Raw genomic sequence first — 21,504 nt, 5'->3', positions numbered from 1 at the left:
TGATGCTTGATACAAGACTGCGTATCTGATGACATAATGAGACGTTATCCCTTTAATGACATTTAGTCCTTAACGAATTATACAAACATTATCCATCATGATAATAATCAGAATCATATAAAATTCTACTTTTACAACTTCTTTAAACCACATTTCACATATTATTTTATAGGCTATTTCATAAGATGAATGGAGGTTACACATTGATTACGCTATTTATAATATACCACGTGAAGCCTACGTCAGACTACTGAGTTGCATTCCTCGATGAAATGATTTAAATTCTATGAAAATACTTCCTCCACAACATCAATTATGCTGCTATGTAACTACACATTTGATTTCTGTTTGCTGCATTTCTTATCCTCTGCTCTTTAGTCATGTTTGTTCCAAGACACTTATTAAATACAACAACAACAAAAAGATGCTTTTAGTTAGTTTCTGATATGATTTATTTTAAAATGTGTATATTTTCTGACAAAGTGTGACAGTCTCCAAAAACAGTTAAATCCTGACATCTAGTGGTAATTCTGCACACTGCACTGCTTTAAAAAGATGCGTCAACATGAGAGAATTCAGGGGTTTTCAGAGTCGGTTTCAAAAACACAGTATTATAAAATTCTGGTTCTACTGTCTGATGAGTCAGTGTTTAAAAATGCACTGATATGAACTTGAAATAACTTACAAAGATACAAATAATTAACCATTTTTATTGCAAGGTCCAGCAATGCAACAATGTAAAACACACAGACAAGTAAAGTCTCAACCATTCTTCATCTCACATCTCATGAATATACGAAATTAAGTACAAAGTTGTTGAATGTTAAACAGTCCCAGTGATCACAAAGTCCACATTTAGACCACTTTAGTCGACCTCCTCAATAGTTGGACCCTGGGAGCCGGCTCGTGCCTGCTCTCTACAGCTACTTGCAGGCATCCCTCCCTGGTACAACTTGCTGATGATGGGGTTGCACATATTCTCCAGCTCTTTCTGCTTGTGTTGGTACTCCTCTTTATCAGCCAGCTGGTTGTTCTCCAGCCAGCTGATGGTCTCGTCACACTTCTCAATCAGCTTCTTCTTGTCCTCCTCACTGATTTTGCCCTTCAGGTTCTCATCCTGCACACTGCTCTTCATGTTGAAGGCGTAGGACTCCAGGGAGTTCTTGGCAGCGATTTTGTCCCTCTGAAGCTCGTCCTCAGCTTTGTACTTCTCTGCGTCCTGCACCATCTTCTCAATGTCTTCTTTGCTCAGTCGGCCCTTGTCGTTGGTGATGGTGATCTTGTTTTCTTTGCCGGTGCTTTTGTCCACCGCAGACACGTTCAGGATGCCGTTGGCGTCGATGTCGAAGGTGACCTCGATCTGCGGGACCCCTCGTGGGGCTGGTGGGATTCCTGTCAGCTCAAACTTGCCCAGCAGGTTGTTGTCCTTGGTCATGGCTCTCTCACCCTCATAGACCTGGATCAGGACCCCAGGCTGGTTGTCAGAGTAGGTGCTGAAGGTCTGGGTTTGTTTAGTGGGGATGGTGGTGTTGCGTTTGATCAGGGACGTCATGACTCCTCCGGCCGTCTCGATACCCAGGGACAGAGGGGCCACGTCCAGCAGCAGCAGGTCCTGAACGTTGCCCGAGGTGTCACCTGTGAGGATGGCGGCCTGGACGGCAGCACCATAAGCCACCGCCTCGTCTGGGTTGATGCTCTTGTTCAGCTCCCGGCCGTTGAAGAAGTCCTGCAGGAGTTTCTGGACTTTGGGGATTCGGGTTGAGCCTCCCACCAGGACCACGTCGTGGATCTGCCCCTTGTCCATTTTGGCGTCCCTCAGGGCTTTCTCCACCGGCTCCAGTGTACCCCTGAACAGATCAGAGCACAGCTCCTCAAAGCGAGCCCTGGTGATGGAGGTGTAGAAGTCCACACCCTCAAACAGGGAGTCGATCTCGATGCTGGCCTGGGAGCTGGAGGACAGGGTCCTCTTGGCCCTCTCACAAGCTGTGCGCAGCCTCCTCAGGGCCCTCTTGTTCTGGCTGATGTCCTTCTTGTGTTTCCTCTTGAACTCCTCCACAAAGTGGTTGACCATGCGGTTGTCAAAGTCCTCTCCGCCCAGGTGAGTGTCTCCAGCTGTGGCCTTCACCTCAAAGATGCCGTCTTCGATTGTCAGGATGGACACGTCGAAGGTGCCCCCTCCCAGGTCAAAGATCAGGACGTTTCTCTCTGCTGACTTGCCTTTGTCCAGACCGTACGCGATGGCGGCCGCCGTGGGCTCGTTGATGATCCTCAGGACGTTGAGTCCTGCGATGACACCTGCGTCTTTAGTGGCCTGTCTCTGGGAGTCGTTGAAGTACGCTGGGACTGTGATGACTGCGTTGGACACCTTGTGACCGAGGTAGGCCTCAGCGATCTCCTTCATCTTCACCAGGACCATGGAGGAGATCTCCTCAGGGTAGAAGGCTTTGTTCTCTCCTTTGTACTCCACCTGGATCTTGGGCTTCCCTCCATCTGAAACCACCTTGAAGGGCCAGTGCTTCATGTCAGCCTGCACCACTGAATCATCAAACTTTCTTCCGATCAGTCTCTTGGCATCAAACACAGTGTTGCTGGGGTTCAGGGCCACCTGGTTCTTGGCTGCATCTCCAATCAGCCTCTCGGTGTCAGTGAAGGCCACATAGCTGGGGGTGGTCCTGTTGCCCTGGTCGTTGGCGATGATTTCTACTTTTCCGTGCTGGAAAACCCCCACACAGGAGTAGGTGGTGCCCAGGTCGATGCCGATGGCTGCGCCTTTAGCTGCAGACATTTTCACTGTACGCGGTTTCCTGAGAAACAGTTAAACAACACGTTACAAACTAAACATCAGCACGTTATTCATTCATTATTAGGCACTTCATTCATGTTATTATTTAGTTCAGTGTTATTAAGTCAAACTGCTATTTTCATATGATGAAAACAATTAAAAAACACTCAGTCAAACTTTTCTCAATTTCTATTACATTAAAAAAAAAACGTCATGTGTTTCTATAAGTTTGAGTCTTTCAGAGTAAACTACTACTACCATCAGAAATGAAGGTTGTACTTACAGTTATGTGTTGACTGGTCTATGCTATGAAGCGAATTAATCTTCTTTTCGTCGTCGTCTTCTTCTTCCTCTGAGTACTGATCTTCTTCTTCCTCTGAGTACTGATCTTCTTCTTCCTCTGAGTACTGATCTTCTTCTTCTTCCTCCTCTTCTTCTCTGGATCTTCTGCTGAGCGCTGATCTGTTCCGCTCTCTGCTCTCGGAGCAGCCGCTTTATATTTGAGAAAGAGCACTCTCTAGCTACTTCTGGAAACTTCACCGGCATCACGGTCAAGTTAGAGTCCACACCTGCTACTACTTCCGGTTCGATATTTAACAAAATAAAACACTTCCTCATTACTAACCAGTGGGAGACCTTGACTGAGGGGGCCGGAGTCTTATGCTTAACGGAAACTATTACTAGTTCCGGTGTTCAGATTGTCGCTTGATTGGAGTTTCTCGAAACTGACCAATGAGAGCAGCTGTTGTTTCTGCTAACTTCCAGAATAAAGAGAATTTTCTCGACTGATGCAGAACTTTCTGGAGAAAACGAGAAAAGGACGGAGAACTTCGGGTCATCGTATTGCGTGTCTACCGATACCGATTTAACTGAAATACACACACACACACACACACACACACACACACATACACGTACAAAAGAAATATTAACTCTTATTTGTGAATCTTAATTTCAATACACCGAACTTTAATGGGCTGCGTTTATAGCGATAGTTTCACCATTTGGATTTATCGGAATCACGTGTAACGTTGTTTTCTTTATTTTTGATAAAGAAATTTTAGCTTAATTTCAAGGTGTGATTTGATCAGTAATGATCTCAACTATAGGTATTTAAATGTATTGTCATGTTCAGAAAAGACTATCTGATACACATCCAACAGCATATAAGCTACTCTATTCGAGATTCAAACTTTGGTTCACCTTAGATAGTTATTATTATTAATAGATTGTTATTTGAAAACAGGTTATGAAACAATAATTGCTATTTTGTCAAGTTTACAGCAGGGGCGTTGCTAGGACTGCAGCTTTACAGGGGCACAGACCCCCACCCCGACCACCCCCTCACCCCCGCCCCCCACCACCATTTAGAAGAGGTTTAAATAAAGATTCTCTGTAACAGCATTATAAATACAACAATATTAAAAAAAAAAAAAAAAAAAACAGCACTCACAGCCTCACAATAAGGGAGTTTTCCTGTTTGATTGTGTTCACTCGTGGTAATACCACCATAAATGTACATTGTTCCTATTTTCACTCATAATTTGGTTAATTAGATAATGCAAATACTGTGGAATAATTTTATTATAATCTATAGGCCATTTTGTTCATTGTTCTGGTTTTGATGTTAAAAGACAGGAGGAAGTATTCAAAAACTGTGTTAAATTATTGGTGAGAAAGGGGGTGGCATTAAATAAATTGATGGCCTCTATACACTGCGATTTTAGCAGTCAAGCTATTGCAGACACACTATGCGACATGGATCTAATGATCTTTGGTACGATGTCAAGTTTGACTTGTGCAATGATCGCTCTACTGAATCGCAGGTCCGTGATTCCCATTAACATCTGGCTCGGTGCAAAACGAGTTAAACCTGCCTCTCTCCATCTCATTCACATTTCTCCTTCTCCCTGCTTCTTCGTCTCGGTCCCCTTTGTTTTTAAAGAAACCAGCCAGGCTGTCCGCTGACAGCGCATCCGTATCTATGATCCGCAGCAGTGTTTGTAGATTATTTAGATTTTTCGCGCTAAGTGTCACCGGTTCCTAGACGCGTCAGTCATAGCGCGGGGGCTCGGATATTATTCTGTGATCATAAACTGTATATGCTGAAAAATAGACTCATTCGTGAAATTTCATCTGGAATTTTACAGCGGGGCACAGCGCGTGTTTACCGGGGCACGTACCCCGGTAAAAAAGTGTCTGGCGACGCACATGGTTTACGGACTGAAAACTGGTGATCCACTAGTTCGTTAAAGATATATGTCTTCAATAGGGGATCCATTTTTAAATATGTTTTTTTAATTCTTTATTCTTTAAATACACATTAACATGACTCCACATATTTCAGTAAAGGAATGATGTGTAGCTTGATACTGAATGCAAAATGATAATACTAATAATAATGTATATTTTTATACAGTACTAGGCTGAGTTTAATATAGAACACATATATTAGGTAGAGGGTCACTACTTAATCTCTCCATCAGTTTGGGGATCTTTGGTCTGTAAGACGTTGAACACCTTTGCATTAAAGACACTAAAACAAGATTTGATTTGTTCAACGTGCCATTCTCGTTGTATCCACCAGATGGCGCCAAAGAAAGGACATCTCAAAAATGTTTTCTTTTTTTATATACCGGTATATATTTTTCCCCTTCTTTATCGATGCATACTGAAAAGTAAAATACCAAGACAATATCACATGAAATAAACAAATCAGAATCAGCAGAAGCAAAAGTAAAAGGAGACATTATTGTATCCCCAACCTAAGCTACCCACCCACCCACAACCCCTCCCCATGCACCCTGCCTGTCTGGCTACTCACCCCCCCCCCCCCCCCCCCCCCCCCCACACACACACACACACACACCTCCCCCCCATCCCCCACTCCAAAACAAAACAAAAAAATTATAAATATTAAATGAACGAATATAGACTAACTAAAGAAAAGAGAAAAAAAAAACAGACACAGCACCTTTTCCATAAATGAAACAGGGCACAAAGAAAAACAATAGTACTACTTACATCAAATACTCAGTGTTTGTTTTGCTATGATAAAATCTATATATCAATAGCAAATAATACAAAGACATTCATGTCATTGTCACCTTATCTCATTTTAAGTACATATCTTATAGCACAAACATAGTTTACAACCGCTGTCATTTGTGTGTACTTACCATGCCTGAGCCAACATGTGTGAAAGGGCGGCATTAGCTTTTATAAATCCTTCTCACGTTACTGCTTTGGGATGCAAAAGAAAGACTGAGATCTTTGTGACTCCTTTTTGGGATTTTTACATCTCTTTCCCAATGAATGGTCATCATCAGTCAGAGGCTCCAGTCTGAGGGTGACATTTTTGTTTTTCTGTATGCCGTGAAAATATGGGGAAATTGACCTTAAAGAAATCTTGAATCTTGAATGTGGTTGAAACGTCTTGGGGACAGAACATCTGTCCAGGTCGTGGTTCGTCCAAAAGGCTTGTAGATACTTACTGTACCTGAGCCAATATGTGTGAAAGGGCTGCATTAGCTTTTATAAATCCTTCTCAGTTTGCTGCTTTTGGAAGCGAAACTTAAATCAATGTAAAATATAACAATAACTGTCTCAAACACAGATTTGACAGAGGGACGTATATGGTGGAGGAGCAGCACACGACCTTTAACTGACTTAGGACTCTTCGGCTTTTAAAACTGGTTCTGGTGTTTTGTGTGTTTTGTTTCCTTTAGCGTCACACTTGTTTTTCCATATTCTTCTGTCTGCTTTCTTTGTACTGCAGCCAGATTCAGATGTGAAACACCAGATCGCGCAGGAAGAAGGAGGTATTCTATTGTATGAAAGAAACACACCTTACTAACTTGCTTAAGACAATAAATAAAAATCTAATTGGAATTACATTTCTTTAAAAGCATTTACAGCCGTTTTAAATATGTATGCGTATATATATATATATATATATATTACACATTTGCCCTAGTTAGGTTTAAGTAGAATGTATTGAGTGAGTGCCAGAGGATTATCGAACCAGGAAGAAAATGTGGCCAGAAAGTCAACATTTTTTTTTGGTCGATGGGCCGTAACAATGAAGACGCAGTTGGCGCCAGTTCCTTTAAAATAAAGGAACCAAAAGCACATCTTCCTCATTAAGTATTAAACGTTTTGGAAGGGCTTGGCAAAAAAGCACGTCTTCCTCATTAAGTATTTCACATTTTGGAAGGGCTTGGCAAAAATTTAACATCCATTCCTGAAAGGCATCCTGTCATCAAGGCGAATGTGAATTAACATTTCCCAACACAACAGGTGGAGGTCAGGGCGGACGGCCGGCGCACATAACACTCCGCATTGTTTTTCCGCATTGTTGAGCTTTATTTTTGGATTATTAAAACAGGATCCGCAAAATCATTCATTCATTGTCCTGTGCGTTTGTTCGTATCACCCTGGTCTGTTGATGGCGACACAAACGCCTCATTTGTTACCATGTGATTGTGTTTAAGTCAAAAATGATGACACATAATTAGTCTTAGTCATCTGTACATGGAACATTATTACGTCTCATGGAAGACCTGTTCGGCAACTCAAGGTGACTGCAACATGTTCTGTCATCCTTAAAAAATTAAAAACAAATAGTTAGCAATTCTAACCTTTTTCCTTTTACGTCTGCGACTGTTCTCTGAAAGCCTCGGACCAGAGAAGAAAAAAAACGAACTAGAAAGACTGTGATCTTTGTGACTCCGTTCAGATTTTCAGACTTCTTTCCCACTGAATGGTCATCATCAGTCAGGGGCTTCTTAATCTGTACATTTTTATGAGTGAGAGAGAGAAAACCTTTTCTTTTCTCCTTTTTTCATCTTCTGTATGCCCGTGAACATACAGGGAAACTGACATTAAAGAAATGTTGAATCTTGAATGTGGTTGAAACGTCTTTTGGGACAGCGTGTCTGTTCAGGTCGCGTGACGTCCAGAAAGTTTGTAGACCTCTGAGGACAGGTTTCACGAGACTGGTGGGAAGTTGTGGGTACAAAGCGATAAGAAACTTGCTTGACTTGTTTCTTTACTGTCGCTAATTGCCAAGAACAGCTCGATACTTACCTGTCGGAAGTTGGTGGTGGTGGTGGTGGGGGGGGGGCAGGTTTTACAACCTTGGCAACCTTGAACTGAAGAAGGTACTCCGGTGAGCGTCCAAAACGTCTTCTTAAGACTTGGGGACAGAAGTTGGGGGATCATTGTAAACTAATTTCAAATTCTACCTCTTCTGTTTAGGGAAGGGGGGTTTCCAGTCAGACATAGACAGCTTTCTTTACTTTATTCCTCCTTCTAACAATCAGTCTTCTCTGGCTAGAATCTGGTGTTTGCTATCTCCAAAGGAGTGGCCTTTGTCCATCAGGTGTAGGTGGACCCCTGAGCGGTTCCCTGATGAGCTGGCTCTCCTGTGTTGGGACATGTGTTTGCGGTTGGGTTGCCTGGTTTCCCCACACCGTGTACGTCGGTACATTCCTCACCGCACTGAAGGCGCACTCTGAAGTATATGAAACACTCTAGAAATGAGAATCGTCACATCCAGGAACTGCTAATAATTTCAATCACGCAGGCACGTCTAACAAAAACAAGCCATCGCGTCACGTGAGGAGGAACGCAGCAGCTCATACATAGTAAACACAGGTCGCCGGCTCAGCTGGTCAGCTACGCCTGTTTCTGAAAAAAAAAAAAAAAAAAAGGGCGTGTGTGTGTGTGGTGTTGCAAATGTAGGCAAAGTACTGAAGTAGTGGAACGCTGCCAGACGGGAGGGCAGGTTAGCGCGGGGAGTCACGCCCTCCAGTTCAGGCACTAGTTAAAGTGGTGGACGTCCATTGATCTGAAGATTTGCACCATGGCAGCCAGACTGTTTGCTTGTGGAGCCGTGCTGTTGGCCCTGACTTTTGGAGGTGAGTAAAAAAAAGAAAAAAAGAAAAAAAAAAAAGGAAATTTTCAGAATGTTAAGATGTTTTTTTTGTTTGTTTTTGTTTGTTTTGTTTGTTTTTTTTTTAAAAATCACTTGAGAGCAATCTGATTTATTTTCTTTTACTGAAGTGAAACAATGAGTTGCTTAACATCAGATCAGTGTGGGTGTCTACATGTCAAGGCGCAGTTAACGTTTTACAACTAGGCGGGAGCTCTCGTTAAGACAGTGTCACTCTCATTAAAATTAAAAGGTTTATGATTGAAGTTATCGCCGCAGTTTTTCTCCTTCGCGCTGCAAACGCAAAATCCAGAGCAGCCGGTTTGAGCCACAGTGTGTTGACACCTGAGGTCCGGTTGAATGAAAAAAACACCCCAAGAGCACACATATTAACAGATCAGATCTCTCCTGAGACTCCTGCTGCTCTTTGCCCATCAGCTCCACCTCATTCACTCCCTTTAAGCCATCGTGATTTTATGATATTGAATTTGATTATTATTTTTCTTTCCTTTTTTTTTTAGTTTTATCTGTGTGAATGTTAATCTCTTTGAGTTAGCGTCTTTGAGTCGAAGGAAGCGATGAGAGGGGTGGAGGGAGGGGTGATGGAGAAAAAAAAGACCAGGAAATATACAGAGGCTGTACCTACATCCCTGGTAGGTATCACCACCAGGAATTTAAAACGCCAGCACCAGCCTACGTACTAATAGATTTTAGAAGTAAATATTAAAATCAGTGAACAGACCACGACCACGTGAGTTGAATCTGTCTCAAGTTAAAGGTTTAGACTTTAAAAACCACTCTTGACGACGGCCATTGTTATTGGTCAATGGTTGACGTGAGAAATTTCAGAGGAAACCACGGAAACAAAAAATCCCGCTCTCAACTTCAAGTTCGTTTGACAAGATGAAATGAGCTTTTGTCAATGGATGATGTAACCTAATTAGCTTTTTTTTTTTTTTTTACAGTGAATACGTGATATGGAATTAAATCATTAGACCAAACAAATTGAACTATATCTGATTTTGGTCCGTTTTAGTGGCGTTGACCTTTTCACTCCGCCAGCGAGAAGTTCACAGGTCTTGTCGGAAGCGATGCATTTCAGCTGACTCGTGGCAAAAATGCCTTTTAATAGCAAAGCTTAGAGCATTAGCACCTGCCGTTTGTCTCATAATCACAAAAGAAAACGGGCTTTATTTAGCCGTTTCTTTCACAAACAAATCTGTCCAAGTCCGATTAAGCTGACCGCGTGTCAAACAAATCTGACTTCATGACTAATGAAATGAATGGCTTTATGCAAAATGCACTTGGGCGTAACTCATATTTCCATTTATAAATAAATAAATAACATGCGGTGTGAACAGATACAGAAACACTTGGTGCTCTTTTTACCCCAACTGTCCTCTTGGACCTGGACAAATGAATGTGTTTTGTTTAGCCAGATGTCACAAATACCAGCCTCACCCAGTGTCGTCAGTGGTGATGAATACATCAGATGGTCATTGAACTACCAGTCTGGCAGGTTTCCAGGAAGAATAAAAAACAAAACAGCAGATGAAAAGAATGTGATCTTGTGCTTTTCTTTCTCCAACAGGAAGTCTCGCGCAGCTGGATGGTGAGTTTTGTTCTCATACTTTTGTTGGTTGATTTAATTTCTCTCGCTGACAGCACGACACGCAGCTGATACTCGGACGATAAAGGTTCAAAACCGAAAGAACAATTAATGCTGCTGGAATGTGGCTCATGTTCCCCTCAGGAACTTTACCGCGTTTCAAAGAAACAACATTTTATTTGTGGTGGGGAGTTTTTGGTCACACCTAAAACGCTGCACAGTTAAATGTTTGCATGCATAGGTATGTGACAAAAAGCAGTTTGAAGGGGTTTTGGAGGGAACTATTTTATGAGAAATCAGAAATTCACCCCAACTTCAGAGGGGTCCAAATAAACCTATTTGGACACTAGAAACTAATGGAACATGGGTCTTGGAATAATAAAAATTGTAGAACAGTTGCTCCTGTCTGCCCTGAGTGAAAACAGAATGCCAAAGACAGGTTGCCTAATATTGCGTATGGTCTGACTCATGAGAAAATTAGGTCAGATTAGGACAGATACTTGATCATTATCCAGTGAACTTGGGAATCCAGGTTAGCAGCCGTTTCTCATTTGTCAGACTGCATCCTGCTGCCATCATGGAGTGTCATTGCTATAGGGTGGGGGTGCCCGGTCTAGTCTAGGTGGGTGCTACACGTCTAAGTGATATCCTCATGAATGCCAGGTCCAAAAATAATCCCATAATTGTTTACATGGTCAATGTTTTCCCTCCTCCTGTCAGTCAGTGGTCATAATGTTGTGGCTGATCGGGCGTATGTGCTTAATGCATGCATTTCTTTTCAGTTTGCGGCACCGCACCGCTCAACACTCGCATCGTAGGAGGTGAAGATGCTCCGCAAGGAGCGTGGCCCTGGCAGGCCAGTCTGCAAAGCAGTGGCAGTCATTTCTGCGGGGGCTCCCTGATCAACAACCAGTGGGTTCTGACCGCTGCCCACTGTTTTCCCAGGTGAGCTCTCATCTCACGACTCAGTCGTTCACTTGTAAACCTACACGTATTTATACACATCATCTCTTGGTATTTTCAGCACCAGCACAGCAGGTTTTACTGCTTCCCTTGGACGTCAGACCCAGGAAGGCACAAACGACAACGAGGTGTCCCGCACACTGTCCGAGATCATCTTGCATCCACAGTACGACAGCGCCACAAATGACAACGACATAGCCCTGCTGCGGTTGTCTTCAACTGTTGATTTCACTAACTTCATCAGACCCGTGTGTCTGGCGGCCACAGGCAGCGACTTCCCAGGCGGGACGTCCACCTGGGTCACGGGCTGGGGAACAATCGCCAGTGGTGGTGAGCAACTTGTGTTCAAAATTCGTAGATTACTGCAACAGAGATCAGAATAAAGTCTAAATAAGTAAGACAGTTACTCCTTCTCACTTCTCCTGACACAAATCCAAATTAAATAGTCGTAACAATTTGGAGATTAGAAAAACTGTTCTGTACAGATTCTTCACTGCTTTTCAGAAGCAATTAGATAAATTAACTCCACCCACAGCAGGTATTTCTACCACGCCCACTGCAACTATTCGGCCAATGTCATTTCAAGAGACGTGATTAATATTATTGACCTCCTTTTCTTTCATAATCCATCAGAGAAACATTTCGTCACTGATCCCTAGTTACTTATTTTAGAGCCCTGTACAAAGGTCACATTATAGCTAGGACACTATATGCAAAGTAATCTCTAGGAATTCATATAAATAACTGAGATAACTGAGAGCGTGAGTATGATTGAGGAAATAACTGACCACACTTGTAGGTTACCACATCGTCGGGACAGAATTTGTTCATTCTTGTTTAGATTTGTAGGTTGTCCGTCAATTTGGGCTAAGCGTTTTTAAATGAAATTGCTTTATTTTGTTGTTGTTGTTGTTTTTCCTCACAAATTCAACAGATTTAAAAGGAACATGAACACATAGTGGGGCGTGTTGCATGTCTGCCAGCGATAAAAAGCCATGCGGCCGGAGTGAAAATGTGTCCTTCAGTGAGCCCTGTTCAAATTTAACTCATTTGTGACGTAACTAGTTCGCTCTGCCCTGTCAGTCCACAGCCTCCTTCTTTCTGCAGCGACGTTAGCGAAGAAGCCACATTTGGTTTCTGCAAAGTTGCAATGCAAAAACTCGAGGGTGTGTTCCAAATGTTTTTCCTCAGACTGTTTCAACAGCTGGTGCTAATACAAGCATATTTTCCATGCGTCATTCACACTGTGGTTTCATAAGGTTGCCAGAATAAAACAAGACTAGCAACATGGCTAAATTTGCATGCTGAGTCCGTGTTGCACATGCCGCTGTTATCAGTGTGTCTGTACATTAGTATAAACGTATGTACTGTATGTGAACCGACTGGTATTTAGCTGTAGTGTTATTTGCCATGTGTGAAACAGCAGGCTAACTGGTTTAACTTGTTGTCTGCTTTCTTGTAGGCCTACAGCGTTACAAAAAATACCTGTATCAATTCAGATGGATATAAATGATTACTTACGGGCTGCAGACAATTGTCAAACGCTAGGGATGGGTGTATCGATCTAAATATCGATAGTATCTATACCAAGGCCAGTATCTGTATCGGATCGATACTCACATGATCAGATATTTGCTGTACGTCCAGCGAATTACCCCCCCCCCCAGGCAAACGTAGCTTATCTCAAGTCTTTGCGCGGCAGGAGCTTCTCCATCCCCACCCGTAGCAAAAGGTGAGACATGGACCGAGTTTGACACTCAGATGCTGGCGTCACATCAGCATTCACACAGCTGGCACTGATGCCGTCATCGAGATCCGCCGGTACTCGGACGAGAAGACGATTATTTACATTTTATACTGTTAAATTGTTTTATATTGTAAGTAGTCAAGAAAACGGGTTTATTTGCCCAAATATTGGTCCCGTATTTTATAGTAATCATTATCAACTAACCGAAGGGAAAATTACAAAGTTATTTAGCGATGATGACAGTGCAAGAAAAAGTATCGATATCGCGATACTAGCCCTGTATTTACTCGGTATCGGATCGATACCAAAATTCTCATTATCAAACACAAGGCCCGCCAGCCGCATCCGGCTCACGGGCCTTGTGGTTGACATGTATGGCCTAAAATAATATACCAGCCCGCCTCCAAATGTGATCTGATCTCAAATGCAATCTGATCACTCATGTGACAAACTGGGTAATACAGACTGGTATGTTAGACATTTCTGTTAACAATAGCTCTTTGTTCTCTTTTTCAGTGGCACTTCCTTCCCCTCAGACGCTGCAGGAGGTTAACGTTCCTGTCATTAACAACACTAACTGCGACAACTCCTACAGCAGTCGAGGCATCTCAATTACAAGCAACATGATCTGTGCCGGTTTGGAGAACGGAGGAAGGGACTCCTGCCAGGTGAGTTTGCGTCCGTCCAGACACCTGCACGTCCTCACGCCAACACTGGCTGGAGACATGACCAATCATTATGCCTGTGTGTGCAGGGAGACTCAGGCGGCCCCATGGTGAGCAAAAACGATACCATATGGGTTCAGGCTGGAGTGGTGAGTTTTGGAATCGGGTGCGCTGAGGCCGAATTCCCGGGGGTGTACGCACGAGTGTCACAGTACCAGGACTGGATCAACAGCCAGATCCCCACCAACCGGCCCGGCTTCGTCACCTTCATGGGCTCAGCCTCGTCAGCCACCTCCTTCTCAGTTCCTCTGCTGCTGTCCATCCTGCCTTTTTTCTTCTCTCACTTTGTCCTCACATGGTAACTTTAATGAGGTACTTGTGAGTCAACATCCCTGTAAAGATTGGCTCATACTTACTTATGATTTATTTATCCTAAAACAAGCAAATATTCTAGTAACTTAATCATACCTTTCCCCTATAACCAGCTCATACTTAGGTGTTGTGGATGCTTTAGTAGACCCAGAATGTTAAATTTGCTAAAAACAATGAAGATAGCAATTTTTTTAAATGTTTTTTTGTAGACTTGAGCTGAGCCGAGTTTCGCTTCATTGCTTGTGTATGTGAAAAAAAATTGGAATATAGTAATTTAATAAACCAAAGAGCAATACGGGATAAGAAGTTGTATTTCTGTCGCGACTTCAGCTGCTACCAAGGTGCATGGAGGAGAAAGTGAAACTGAAGAAAAACCAAGACTCCAGCAGCACTTCTAGTAAATGAAACAACTTATTTTAACCAAACCATAAAGTGCTGCTGGACAAAATTTTATCCTATGAGCTGAACTTTAAGCGTGTGACGTTATGAAATTAGATTAAAGAATTACTACATATAAAGAAATGCCCCTTTTAAGTGATTACAATTAATTAATCGATGTAAACATTAAACATAATCAATCAGAACTAAATCTAAAAGACAACTTTAACAAGTTTAATACCTGCTTCTGTCTTATGTCTTTAAATGACCAATTAGTAACCAATAGTTTATTTATAATACTATTATTACTATTCATAATACAACACAGAATGAGTCACTTTTAAAATTTAATCATCAATCACTGTTTAATGCTTATTCTTGGCAATTAATTAATTAAGTTCAACAACAGCTGAAAATCTGTGCGTTTTGTTGTCACACTCCAGACTCCGCAGAAGCTACTAAACTGAACAGATGCACACGGCTCTTTGAGAGAACGGTGACGTTTGACAGTTTACAGCTGAAGGACTTTGGGAAGGATTTATTGTTAGAAGTTTTCTGTGTTCATGCGAATAAATATTGAATGTATGTACTTGTGGTGAATTTTTTACAAGTTTACAGAATTGAACGTGTGACAGTGAAGAAACGTGTACGCGCCTTCATACTTACGTAATCAGGGAAGTCAGATTTATGATAAGGAGTCCATTTTTCTACCAGTTTGTTATGTAGCTTAATTTAACAGTGTAAGATGTATATCTGTTCTCTTGGCTTGGCTGTGGTACAAATCCTAATTAAATCCTATTTTCAGAACATTTGGAAGTTCCCTGCTGCTGCTGTGTTTTTCTGTGAAATAAAGCGACACCTGAATGTGTGAGAAGCTAGCTTGTGTTAATTATAAATATAATTATAAATATTATAACAAGATACAATATATATATACTGTATATATATATATATATATATATGTGTGTATATATATATATATACACATATATACTGTGTGTGTGTATATATATGCTGCACTGGAACTGAACATAAAACAACAAATTTAAGGGTCACTTGATGATGCTGCGTTGGTAGACCAGTGTCATGTGTACATATACACAGTCTACACTCATAACGAAGATTAAAACCAGTTCAAAAACTGGTTTTAAAGTAGATATAGATCTCTTAAAAAACAAGTTTTGTGTCTCTTAAATGACGAATGGATCTCTCTATCCAAACTCATTCACAGTTTATCTCTCAGTCACGTCTACACTCACATTACACGCACCGTGGATGACCTTCAAACAGGTACAGTGTCTCGCCTCAGCACTTGTCCACATGTAGGCAGCCGGAGCTGGGGTTTGAACCACCCACCCTCTGTGATCTCCTGCAAGTGGGTCACTCCCTGCTCCGTGGCTCTGTGTGCAGGGAAGGAGAGCAAAAGTTTGAAATATCCTTGAAACAAAATGAAGTAGATGCCGGAGTATCGGCACTCCGTTTAAACATACAACAGAATATGGATAAACGCAAGTGATGTGTGGATCGATATTGAAATATCGACACTTCCGATACCATGTCTTTATGCGCTAAAATCGATTTTCAAATAAAAATATCGATACTTTCGATACTTCTGTCATCCGAGGTAATATAGGCAGGAACAGTGGAGAGTAAACTACTGAGCTGTGACAACACAACAAACCTTGTGAAACACCTCAGGTCAAACCACAACACAGAACACGAGGCATTTAAGACGAGAAGGACAGAAGAGGAGAGAACAGTATCAGAATTAAGATGCAAGTTTTCATTTTATAGTAGTCCTTAATAGTTAAACAATAAGTTATTATTATTTTACTTAATTCCTTCTCAGTGTTTGAAGCAGCATTTTCACATATTTTGTATGATTGTGTCCTGTTTGTTTTTTCAGTTGTTTTTGTGGCTATATAGTAAATGAGGCCACTTCCTCAATACACCTAAGTTTAAAATAAATAAATAAATTACTCTGACGTCTTGTATTCTTTATGAAGCTAAAATTTGAAGTGCACTACTTCTTTAAAGTTAAGCAGACACAAAGTGTCGGTATCAGATTGATATTCGCCGATATCAGCCTGCGTTTTACTCGTTTATCACTATCAAGCACTAACAGAAATCGCATGAAAAGGGGGCAGCATTACGCCTGTGGTGTGTCTAGACGACTGCTGAAAGTTTTGAAATATGTCGTAGTTCCCATGCAACTTGAACGCAGCACCGCTAGGATTAATGTGGTGTCCTCTGATTGGATCTCTTGCAGGAAGCGATCGGGACAGTTCATGCTTGGTGATTGTGCGGCATGTTAGTCTAAAGCGGAGTCTGTTTTCTCCCGATCTGTGCTAAATGTCACAAACGGCAGATTTTTGAATGGAACACAACAAGGTTTGTCTCTTTGTTGTGATATGTCTCACCGTCGCCGGGCTGGAAGCGCAGCAGCCAGATGACGGAGGAGGCTGGTGAGTTCACAAACCCGCTTCAACGTGAAACTCACACATCTGTGAGGTTATTTTAAAGTATTAGTAGTAGTGTTTTGTTTGATGCATATTTGATGCTTATTTTTGTTTTGTTTTTTATTTTTATTTTTTGTTTACATCTATTTACCACCTGCACAGTTTTGCAGGGATTCGTGGTCTTGTGACTGAATCGCAAACCAAAGTTCACAAAAAATCACAAAATTTAAAGCATTTGATCACGATTAATCTAATAAAATACCGTTCACATATGTAAATCTTTCTCACTGAGCTATATCCGATTTCTTGTTTGAGTAAATAGGCTGAATATTAGGATATACAGTGTAATACTACATTGACCTGGTTGTCAACGTGTAGTAAGCATGAGTAGCCTACTGGTTAATAATCAGTTAAATAAATATTTTCTAAATTTTTTCATGTCCCATTCAGTTATCAATTTTATAACTGGCTGATGAGCATTTCCTTTTCATGTTCCCTTTGCATTTTCCACCATTTATTAAAAATTACATTTCGGCTTCATTATGCAAATGAGGGCCTGTAACTGTAACAAGTTGCCAACAAGTGCCAAAAATATTCATGTAAAATGAATGAATCTCTCATTAGTAACTAAAATAATTGCAATGCATGACTATTCGGTTTTTCTGCACGCAAACCTGCTTTTGAACTTTCACTGAGACAAATCACTTTGTTCTAACCTGCATGTCTGTGTTCAGGTCACGTCCTTCAGATTTCAGGCTACAAGATGAAGGTCCTTGTAACATCGACGTGCTGGACAGCTCTTCACTCTCACATCAGCAATTCATTGAAAGGTCTGTAAAGAAGACACACCGAGGTTAAAAAACTAAAAAAAAAAAAATGTTTGGGGGTTCAGGGTCTGCACTTCTAATCTAGATTGATCCTCCATCTGTATTTTGTAGCATTAAAATATTTTGATGTGTATTTGTGTATTGACTAGGGAGCGGGGTCCCACAAATCACCATGGCAACCAATGTTAAAATTAAAAAGAAAAAAAGCTATTCAAAATGCGGTTAAAAAACAACATTTTTTTTCGTCTGTCGTGTGTTGTTGTGTGTTTAGACTTTATATACAAATTCCAAACGAATTCAGCACAAAAATTAATAAATAAAAATCCTGGTTTATACAATAAACAGAAAGCTGCATGTTTCCTGAGAAAATCTTTGTCTCCATTTGTAGATACGCATACAGCAGACCCGTCATCCTCAGAGGCCTCACCGACAACACGGTGCGTATTCAAACGCATGTAAAGTATTGAATGGAAATTTCACCCACTGACTCGCTGATGGCCACAACATTTCCCCAGTTAGAGTGGAAGCATATGTCTGCTTTGGGTTTGCAAAACTAACTTTAACCATTGCATGATTTCAAAAGTTCTGTTGAGTTACAAAAGTTTTATATGCTAGCTGCTTCCAAAAGAGCAAACATTTACCATGCATTTTATTAGACGCATATTTCGTTCAAAATCTTTTAAGATCAATTTTGGACTATTTAGATAATTCTGCTGGGGAGTCAAATCACGTGTGTGCTGGAAGAAATTTCCCGGGATATTTGGTAGGAAAAAACATCTTAAACAGATGAATTTGGCCATAAATGAAACAGCAGATTTTAAAAGAGTCGAGGGTGACTTTTCCTTAAACTCAGAGAGCAGTTTGTACGTATCAGGACACTTTTCTGATTAATTTGACAGTGAAGGAAATGTCATGAAGAATTCCTGCACTGTTGAAAGGGATCAAAGAAGAAACTCAACAAAAGTGTCGCGACATGTTCAAGCTGTTACTATAACGAGTTTAACGTTGAAATAAAAACTCTACCCTGGCTTTGTTTTTAGAAATTCAGGCTGTTGTGCTCCAAGTCAAGCTTACTAGAAGAATATGGCTCCCGGAAAGTGAGGCTCAGTACAGCTAACACTTACTCTTACAAGAAAGGTACGCATGTCTAACACTTAACTTAACTTAACTTAACACTTACTTCTCCTGTAAGGAGTTTTTTATTTCATTATATTATATTTTTTCATCCATGCTTTTAAACACTGACTGGCAGTGATCTGTTCTAGTGGACGTCCCATTCAAGGAGTATGTGGATGAGTTCCTGAGGCCTCAGTCCGTGGACTCCCTCGGCAGCGGTGAGTTCAACCCCAACTCACAGTGTTTAGTATTCTTGGGAGCGTATCAATAGTGGAGTTGAACTTTTAATTTGTTTTAAATGAGGAACTCTGTACAAGGCTCCGCGTTTCTCCGATCTACAGACACGCTGTACTTCTTCGGAGACAACAACTTCACCGAGTGGCACGGCCTGTTCGAGCAGTACGAGTCCCCACCGTACGTCCTGCCTCTCACCAGCGGAGCGTACAGCTTCGGGATCGCAGGTCAGCCTTCATCCTGCACCACGGACGTCTAAACACGTCACTTAAGTTAGAGGGAAACAGCAGAAAATATGTGTTGCTGATATATCTTGTATATGCGCTATGTTGCCAAAGGTATTTTCTCGCCTGCCTTTACACGCATATGAACTTAAGTGACGTCATATTCTTAATCCATAGGGTTTAATGTGACGTCGGCACACCCTTTACAGCTAGAACAGCTTCAACTCTTCTGGGAAGGCTTTCTACAAGGTTTAGGAATGTGCTTATGGGAATTTTTGAAGCATATTTTTGATGTCAGATATTGATGTTATCGCAGTCTTCGCTCTAATTCATCTCAATGGTGTTCTGTCGGGTTCAGGTCAGGACTCTGTGCAGGTCAGTCAAGTTCTTCCACATCAACCTTGCTCATCCATGACTTGATGGATCTTGCTTTCGTGCACTGGTTCACGGTCATGTCGGAACAGGAAGGAGATGGAACATCCCCAAACTGTTCCCACAAAGTTGGGAGCATGGGATTGTCCAAAATCTCTTGGGATGCCGAAGCATTCAGAGTTACTTTCACTGGAATTAAGAGGCCGAGTCCAGTTTATAAAAACAACCCCACAACATAATCCCCCGTCCACCAAACTTCATACTTGGAACAATGTGGTCAGACACAAGTAGAGTTCTCCTGGTAACTCCCAAACCCAGATTAGTCCATCAGACTTCCAGATGGAGAAGCGTGATCGGTCACTCCAGAGAACGTTTCTACTGCTCTGGAGTTTAGCGGTGGTGCTTTACACCACTGCATCCAACGCTTTGATGCACTCGGTGATGTTTGGCTTGAATGAATCCGCTCGGCCATGGAAACCCATTCCACGATGCTCTCTACGCACTGTTCTTGAGCTAATCTGAAGACCACGTGAAGTTTGGAGGTCTGCAGCCATTGACTCTGCAGAAAGTTGGTGACCTCTGTGCACTACGTACCTCAACATCCTCTGACCCCTCTCATTTTACCTGTCCGGACACTTTGCATCCGAGTTCCAAATCTCAGTCTGCATGAATAGGTGCTTGATCTTATACACCTGTGGCCATGGAAGTGACTGGAACACCTGAATTCAGATATTTGGATGGGTGAGCGAATGCTTTTGGCAACATAGTGAAGACTTTCATTGTCTGATTACACGTTGAATATGAGAATTGAGAATAAGAATTACGTGAGAGACTCAAATGAATCTTCTTCAGGTCCTGGAACAGGAGTCCCCTTCCACTGGCATGGTCCTGGGTACTCGGAGGTCATCTATGGAAGAAAGGTATCATCAAAATGAGCTTTTTCATCGTTTTTCTGCACCTTATGTTGAATAATTAAATCAGAGCCACTTTTGTTAAACTGCTTTTCTCCACACAGCGCTGGTTTCTGTACCCGCCTGATAAGGAGCCTCACTTCCACCCAAACCGCACCACCCTGTCCTGGCTGACAGAAACCTACCCCAACCTGCCCGAGGACGAGGCTCCGCTGGAGTGCACCATCAGACCTGGAGAGGTAACCGGGGGCAGCTTGCATTTCATGTTAACACCGACACGGAGAGCAGCTACGTTAGCGCAAAGTTTTCTAACTCGTCTGCGTGTTTTTTCTTCAGGTGCTGTACTTCCCTGATCGCTGGTGGCACGCCACTCTCAACCTGGACACCAGCGTTTTCATCTCCACTTTCCTCGGCTGAGCTTCACCTTCAGCTCTACAGTATTTTCTAAGGAGTCCATCATCACTTCTTTTTTTTTTTTTTTTTTGAATCAGAGCTTGTCTTCCTGGGCGGACAGACAAGAAGGACAACAGGCTCAAATGCTGACTCAAATGAAGGACTTTGACTTTTCCAGGGGGAACAGCAAACTTTGATTTTATGACCACACGAGTGATTCCAGGAACAAAGGAGAACCAGATTCTTTCTTTTGTTCTTATGTGCAGATTTTACACTTTTAAATGAAACCATCCAATAAAAGTAATAATTAAATGGTTTATATAAAATCCACAGCAGCACAAACAAAAGGGAAATTATTCATAAACTCATCAATGCACAGATCAATAACCTTGCATTCCTTCATTTATTAATGTGTTCGCTCTTGATTAGATTTTCATTTGTCGTCTTCATACCCAGAAAGTGACATCTGACGGGAAACATGTTGCACTTTACTTCTGAGAGGAAAACAAACCACTAA

At 41.7% G+C, this 21,504-nt stretch overlaps 3 protein-coding genes across 3 annotated transcripts; 2 read left to right on the top strand and 1 right to left on the bottom strand.

The window, feature by feature from the left end:
- Positions 1 to 694: 694 nt before the first annotated feature.
- Positions 695 to 3,266, bottom strand: LOC124998280 (heat shock 70 kDa protein 1). The gene is made up of 2 exons (XM_047572556.1): positions 3,066 to 3,266; positions 695 to 2,804 (listed from the first exon to the last, which is right to left on the bottom strand). Exon 2 carries the CDS (start codon positions 2,783 to 2,785, stop codon positions 866 to 868), a length of 1,920 nt encoding a protein of 639 aa, XP_047428512.1. The 5' UTR covers positions 2,786 to 2,804; positions 3,066 to 3,266; the 3' UTR covers positions 695 to 865.
- Positions 3,267 to 8,545: 5,279 nt separating this feature from the next.
- On the top strand, positions 8,546 to 15,325 carry LOC124997576 (serine protease 27-like). The gene is made up of 6 exons (XM_047571377.1): positions 8,546 to 8,703; positions 10,309 to 10,329; positions 11,109 to 11,271; positions 11,351 to 11,619; positions 13,553 to 13,704; positions 13,791 to 15,325. Exons 1-6 carry the CDS (start codon positions 8,649 to 8,651, stop codon positions 14,061 to 14,063), a joined length of 933 nt encoding a protein of 310 aa, XP_047427333.1. The 5' UTR covers positions 8,546 to 8,648; the 3' UTR covers positions 14,064 to 15,325.
- A 1,381-nt stretch (positions 15,326 to 16,706) lies between these two features.
- On the top strand, positions 16,707 to 21,371 carry jmjd8 (jumonji domain containing 8). The gene is made up of 9 exons (XM_047571379.1): positions 16,707 to 16,916; positions 17,645 to 17,740; positions 18,126 to 18,174; positions 18,778 to 18,874; positions 19,003 to 19,071; positions 19,195 to 19,314; positions 20,536 to 20,603; positions 20,699 to 20,833; positions 20,931 to 21,371. Exons 1-9 carry the CDS (start codon positions 16,828 to 16,830, stop codon positions 21,009 to 21,011), a joined length of 804 nt encoding a protein of 267 aa, XP_047427335.1. The 5' UTR covers positions 16,707 to 16,827; the 3' UTR covers positions 21,012 to 21,371.
- Positions 21,372 to 21,504: the final 133 nt, after the last annotated feature.

Source organism: Mugil cephalus, chromosome 20, assembly GCF_022458985.1.
Source record: "Mugil cephalus isolate CIBA_MC_2020 chromosome 20, CIBA_Mcephalus_1.1, whole genome shotgun sequence".
NCBI classification, from domain to species: Eukaryota; Metazoa; Chordata; class Actinopteri; order Mugiliformes; family Mugilidae; genus Mugil; species Mugil cephalus.
This window is presented reverse-complemented; position numbering and strand designations above follow the sequence as displayed.